At 47.7% G+C, this 6,000-nt stretch overlaps 1 protein-coding gene across 2 annotated transcripts in view; it reads right to left on the bottom strand.

Annotated features, from left to right (window-relative positions):
* The window catches only part of PLXDC2 (plexin domain containing 2), a 276,657-nt gene extending 271,430 nt beyond the window's left edge, over nucleotides 1–5,227 (bottom strand). Inside the window, exon 1 of one of the 2 annotated variants that reach the window (XM_035319312.1) lies at nucleotides 4,353–5,227. Coding sequence is in view for 1 of the 2 variants with exons in the window: in XM_035319311.1 (XP_035175202.1) it covers nucleotides 4,353–4,461 (109 nt within the window). In the remaining variant the exon portion in view is untranslated. The remainder of the gene's footprint in view (nucleotides 1–4,352) is intronic. The other variant, XM_035319311.1, reaches the window with a different exon arrangement.
* Between the last annotated feature and the right edge of the window lie 773 nt (nucleotides 5,228–6,000).

Genomic DNA, 6,000 nt, shown 5'->3' on the forward strand with positions numbered 1-6,000 from the left:
ACATGAGGAATTCAAAATACACTCATACCAGTTACACCTGTAGTCAAAGAACCTGTGGCCTTGATTGGTTTTGAAACTGGGGCTGCTATAATTTTCTTCTGCTAGTGCTTTCAATGTTACAAAGAGCAAAGCTGCTCAGTAGTTCAGAGTCCAATAAAACCACAGTGACTTTTGTCAAGAACAGTCAAAAAAAAATAAGCTCTTTTTATTTTTATTTTTTTTTTAATAAGAACTTTTTAATTTGTCTTATGGAGAAAACCAGTAGGATTCAGATATCTGTTTCTATCATAATTCAAAGCAAAGCAGCTTTTGGGGCATCATTGTACAGTATCTTATAGTGCTGCAGGAAACATGAGCTCTGGGCCCAAACCTCCATCTCCTGAGGTCTGTGGAGATGCAGGAAACAGCAGCCCTGCTCCACTGGAAGTGTGCCAAAACAAAATGGGAAAAAATAAAATAAAATAAACTTAATGAATATGCTAACTCACCATAGGTCTGTGACTATTTTTCTCAATGTGTCTCTCTCATTACCTGGCATTATGAATTTCCTCATCTGTTTCTTCCATGGCTTCAGGATTCTCCTGTCCTACACAAAGCACCTCTAGTAAACTGTGTTTTTTTCAGAAGAGTCCAGTATTCAGCAAGGCAGTAAATGTTGCCCCCACATTTTCCTTTAAATGGCCCTTATGTGTTGCTAATAAATTTTTGCACAGAATGAAAAAAATTTTCCAAATATAAAGATATTTTCCTCATTTCCTACATGTTTACAATGTAGGAAGCTGATTTTCTTGTTATTTATAATCAGATCCTAGTTAAGTGTCAGAAAAAAGCTAGCATCAGCATCAAGTGTTAGCTGGGTTTTAAGTGTCTGTGTGAGGATGAAAACTCTAACAAGGAATATTTACAACCAAACAGAAACATTGTTTTCCCAAAGGGATTTTTAAACCTTCAGTGAACTACGACTATTGATCTTACTCTAAATCTGTGGAAATGAGTTTCTATGAAAATGACTTTAATACCTAAGTCAACCTTATTTTACCTGCTGTTTACTAGTAATACTTCAAAAACACCATTTCAGAAGAAGTGACAATGGCAGAGTGAGGGAGAAAAAAAAAAAAAAAAAAAGAAAAAAAAAAGGAAGAACCATGTGGAAGAAACATGTTGAAAGTTAAGAGATGACTTCTTGGAGGGAATTCTTAGAGAAAATACATGAGATATGATGAGATATGCAGAGAATGTGCTCATAAATGTCACAATTTGCTTGATACTTTTAAGATTAAAGGTGAAGGCCATTACGTGATAACGTGTAACCATTTTATTTATTTTTTTTTTAAGAGAGTAAACCTCAGGCAACAGAAAAATGTGACTATTTCTGCAGATAAATGCTAAATAAATACTGTCTAACTGTGGTGTATCCTATAAAAACCATTCTACCCCTCATTGAATGGTGATGCTTGGAGACAGCAGTAGTCCAATGAATATAAATTATACCAGAATACTGGAATGTGCTTTGACAGAAGAGAAATTAAAATAACAGCCCCCTAATTCTGACTGATGGTGTTTGCTAAAGAATGTAACATCTTCAAGGCTTCTCATGGCAACATTTCAACAAGCAGTGAGCCCTCCCTTAACTGGGAGCCTTAATTTTTGTGCAAGCTTTCGAGAGAGCATCTGCTTCAGCTCACTGAATTCATGTCACACGCATCTTGGGCACTGTAAAACACACACGAAACACAAATCTAACGTTTAATAATCTTCACTCTCGATTTATAGAGCTTTCGTCAGCGCAAGGGCAGCTCTGACCAGGCGCAGGGGAGGGTGCAGCAGCCGCTGTGCCCTCTAGCGGAGAGAGCCCCGCTCCCACCGGCGCACACCTTGGTCACAGAGATCCGCAGTTAAAAATCATCCAGAGGCAGCCAGGCAAGTGCCGGCGGACCTAGGAAACGATTCTGATTGAATTGATCCGACCTGCTTCTACCCTGAAAGGTAATTCTGAGAACTTGGGAAATATATATATATATATATATATATATATATATATATGTATTTTCCCCCCTCCCGACAGGGCATACTATACATTTGCATTTCTTGATGCTGTTAATCTCATTCACTTTCAATATGGGGTTTTGCTGTTACTTTAAGAATAAAAGTACTTAGAGGATACACATGAAAAACAGCTTCTCTTTAAGGATCTGCAGTAACTTCAAAGATTTTTTTAAAAAAACAAACAAGCAAACTTTAATTCTTCTAAGGGTTTACCTGAGCTGTTCCAGAGGGATGCAGTAGATGCTAAATAGAGTGAAACTTTGAAATGGCTCTTTTTATTTCTGTCAACAGAAGCTAAAGCTGAGTCCCCCTGGTTTTATTTACTAATTGTCCTCTTTTTGCTAATCAGACACAGTATATATACTGAAATATATATTGTTGAAAAACATAATATATACATGCATAAAAGGAGTGATGAAAATGTGTTAAATATAACTTTGATTATGTTAGTTACATTTAATTATTGCTGTCACATTACATACTTTTTATCAAAGGGGGAAGGGATAAGACTTTGTGGTTATAAACATCCATCTGTCAAAACTGGCATCAGACCATCCAGTTGAACAAAACAACCTCTTCAAGTATTTTCTTCAGAACGTATTAAATATCAAAGTAATATTTACCCTATTACTGCTTCATAGTTTATATCATGTTCAGTAACACACAAGACACTAACAGATGATTTATGGATAAGCAAGCTGTTGGTGTATCTTCTGTTTAGCACCTCCTGGTGCAGACATTGCTGACTATTGCAACTGAATAGCCTAAGTCACCAATGTGCAGTGATTATTTGCCTACTGACAAGTTATATTTCTTTTAGTCAGCACTGACACTTTCTCTTAAAGGTACGATGTCTGGTAGACTAATAAACTTTGTCACTTTAGTCCACTGCCACACACCACAGTCATTTTCTTTCTGTACTCTGGCAGCCACACTTGTTTCTCCTGATAACTAACATTAACAAACACCAACAATTGCTACCTAAAGCCCTGAGAGCAGCAGCATGAGTTTTGCAGCAGTGCATGGAAAGCCTCCTCCTGGCTTTTCCCCTTGGCCCCGAGTGACATACGAGCCCCCAGCAACCTGCTGAGCTACCTTGTCATTTAGCAATTCCCAAACTCAGCGGTAGGCCCCTGGCTGGGAAAATCCCCACTCTGTCTGGCATATTATCTCACCTGGTATTGCAGAAAACTCCCAAGTCTCCCTAGTTCGGATCAGTTACTCTGTGACCACAAAACACCTCACATTGGTATAAAACCTTTTACGAAAGGAGGAATGGGCAGCTCTAGTACACCAGGGAGGCTGGTGGACATGTTTCATCTGATAATAAACTGGGTTGTACTTCAAACATAACAGCATCACGTTTACAAATATATATATATATATATATATAAGCTACAAGCTGCTGCAGCAAGGTCCCCTGACACACAAAAAACATGCTTTTCCTCACTTGCTGCTTAAATATCCACCAGCAAACACACCAGGCTTTCCTTGAACCGCTTTCCCCTCCACAGCACAGGAATGCAAGACACAGAAGGCTTTAGCAATCAAAAGGGAGCCCCACGCTGTGGGAAACAGTGGCGGGCCAGAAAGCCCTGCAGGTGCCATGTGTCGCGCATTAACAGGTGTCTCTGAGAAGCACTGACAAGGGGACCACAAGCAAGCTGAGCTGACAGAGCAACCCTTAACTAACAGGTCCCACGGTCCCGAGGGGCTCCTTCCATTCTCCTGCTCCTTCTCTCAATGCCTGCTGTTCAGGGAAGGCTGCAAGCTACCGGCTTGAGCAAGAGGAGCGGAGAGCCCGGGCAGGAGCTGCAGGGAAACTTTGCCTCTGCTTCCACGGGTTGCTGTCGGGGGAGCATCGGGGGGGTTACCGGGGGTCCCAGCCCACTACCCCGAGCTCCCCGGGGCCTCTCTCCCTTCCCGGCCGAGCCCTCCGCCCCGGGTGGGGGGGGGGGGTGGAGGGTCTCCAAGGCCGGGAAGGAAGCCACGGGGACTCCGTGAAGAGCCCTGGAAGGGGAACGGCACCGGCGACAGCGGAGCAGATTGATGACGGGAGGAAAAGTCCCGACTTGTCGTTAAAATAAATAAATAAAGCGAGAAGGGGGGAAGCTCTTCCCGGAGAAGCCGGCGATGGAGGAGGGGTGCAAAACCGGGACTGCGGCCACCCCGGGCCTCCCTCGGGAGCGGAGGCAACCGGCCCCCAAACGCCGTTTGCTCTACGAGGTGATGCTGCGGGGGTGGCGGGGCCACCCCCAGCCCCGACACCAGCCCCGTATCCCCATCCCGGTCCCGGTCTGGCTTACCGTGGCTCTGGCTCGGCGTCTCCCCGGCGGCGAGCTGGCAGCGCTCGCTCAGGCACTGGAAAAGTAATAAAAATCCAGCGGCTAGTTTGCTTTTCCGCAGCCTCGCCATAGCACGGAGCCTGCCGAGGCAACTCTGCTGGGCGGAGGTAGGAAAGTCCGGGAGGCGGCGGGGAGCAGCCCTAGCAGGCACCGAGTCGCCCTCTCCTCCCTGCAGCTTTCATGTAGCGGGGGGCAGCCGCCGGGACTGGGGGGGGGGGGGGGGGGGAATGCTGGGGAGGGCTCCGTCCCCCCAACTCGCGCGGCCGCGCCGCTCTCAATTCAGAGGCATCACCGCCGGGGAAAACAAGAGCAGCCTCGCCCGCCAAGTGCCAAACTCTCCTTTCCTCGCAGCCTGCCGAGAGATTTTTAGGAGAGCCGCTGAGATCCTCCCTTCCTGGCTTGCCCCCACCCAGCTCCCTTCCCCCGCAGGGTGAGGCAGGGTGCCTTAGGGACGGTGCCTCCCCTCGGCGCACGGCTAGGCGACAAAACCCATCCAAAGGGAAGCGAGCGGGGAAATCTTCCAGCCGGGGCCGGCCCCGAGCCCCGGGGGCGGGGGGGCGCAGGACCGGGAGGGCGGGCGGATGCGCCGCGGGCGGGGATGCGCGAGTTCTCTCTCTCTTTCGGGCCAGTTCCCGATACCGGAGGCGTTAGAGCAGGACCCAGGGCAGCCCCCTGCGAGGACGGGAGGAGGCTCCCGTGGGGCCGGACCCCCTCCCCTCCCCCTCCGGGGCGCAGGCGCCGGAGCCGTGCTCGGCTCCGCTCGGCCTCAGGGGCGAGTAGGTCCCGGGAGGCGCTGCCCCGGAGTTGGGGGGTCCCACGGCTGCCGGGGGCAGGCTGGGGCCGCTGCTCGTTGCCCCCCCCCTCCCCCCTCCCCCGTACGGCAGGAGCCCCGCTGCTGTGCAGGTCAAAGAGAGCCCGACCCGCGGGCTGCTGGCTGCTCACAAGTTGCTCTGCTTCGCGGAGCGACAAAGTAACCCACGAGTGCCGCTTAATGCTGCCCCCCAGTATTTTTACTTGTGTTTCCGGATAAACTAGCTTCTCTTCATTCCCCCCTCCCCGATTTTTTTTTCCTCTTCACCACTCAGACTTGCTCATGTACACTCATCCCCCCAAAAGTGCAAGGACTGGAGGCTGTGTCCTGCATGCATTGCTCTACATGCTTAATTTAATGCACCGTGAATAATCCCATCCCCTACATTAATCTGGGAACAACGGCACGGAGACAGAATCCAGCGGAGAGCACATCAGTCAGACACAGACAAGCGACAGGGGCACCGGGGACCGAGCGGCGGCTTTTTACCAGTTCAGCAAACTGTGGCGCTGGTAATCAGTCGAGCTCCATATAGAGAGCCGTGAATACACCAGCCTCTCAACCCTTGCTACAAAATAATTAAATTAATTAGGATGACAATTAAATTAATCAAATAAATAGGGCTACAGAATGTCAGACATAGAAGATAACTAATACTTAATCACAAAGGAACAACCAGTAACGAGACTGTGTTTTCCCTTAATTTACCGCTGTTTCTGAGATTAAGAATTCATCAGCTTCATTGGAATTGTCTTGCTCTTTAATCTTTGATGTGCTTATGTGCAAATCAAAGCAGAA

Source organism: Oxyura jamaicensis, chromosome 2 (assembly GCF_011077185.1).
Source record: "Oxyura jamaicensis isolate SHBP4307 breed ruddy duck chromosome 2, BPBGC_Ojam_1.0, whole genome shotgun sequence".
NCBI classification, from domain to species: domain Eukaryota; kingdom Metazoa; phylum Chordata; class Aves; order Anseriformes; family Anatidae; genus Oxyura; species Oxyura jamaicensis.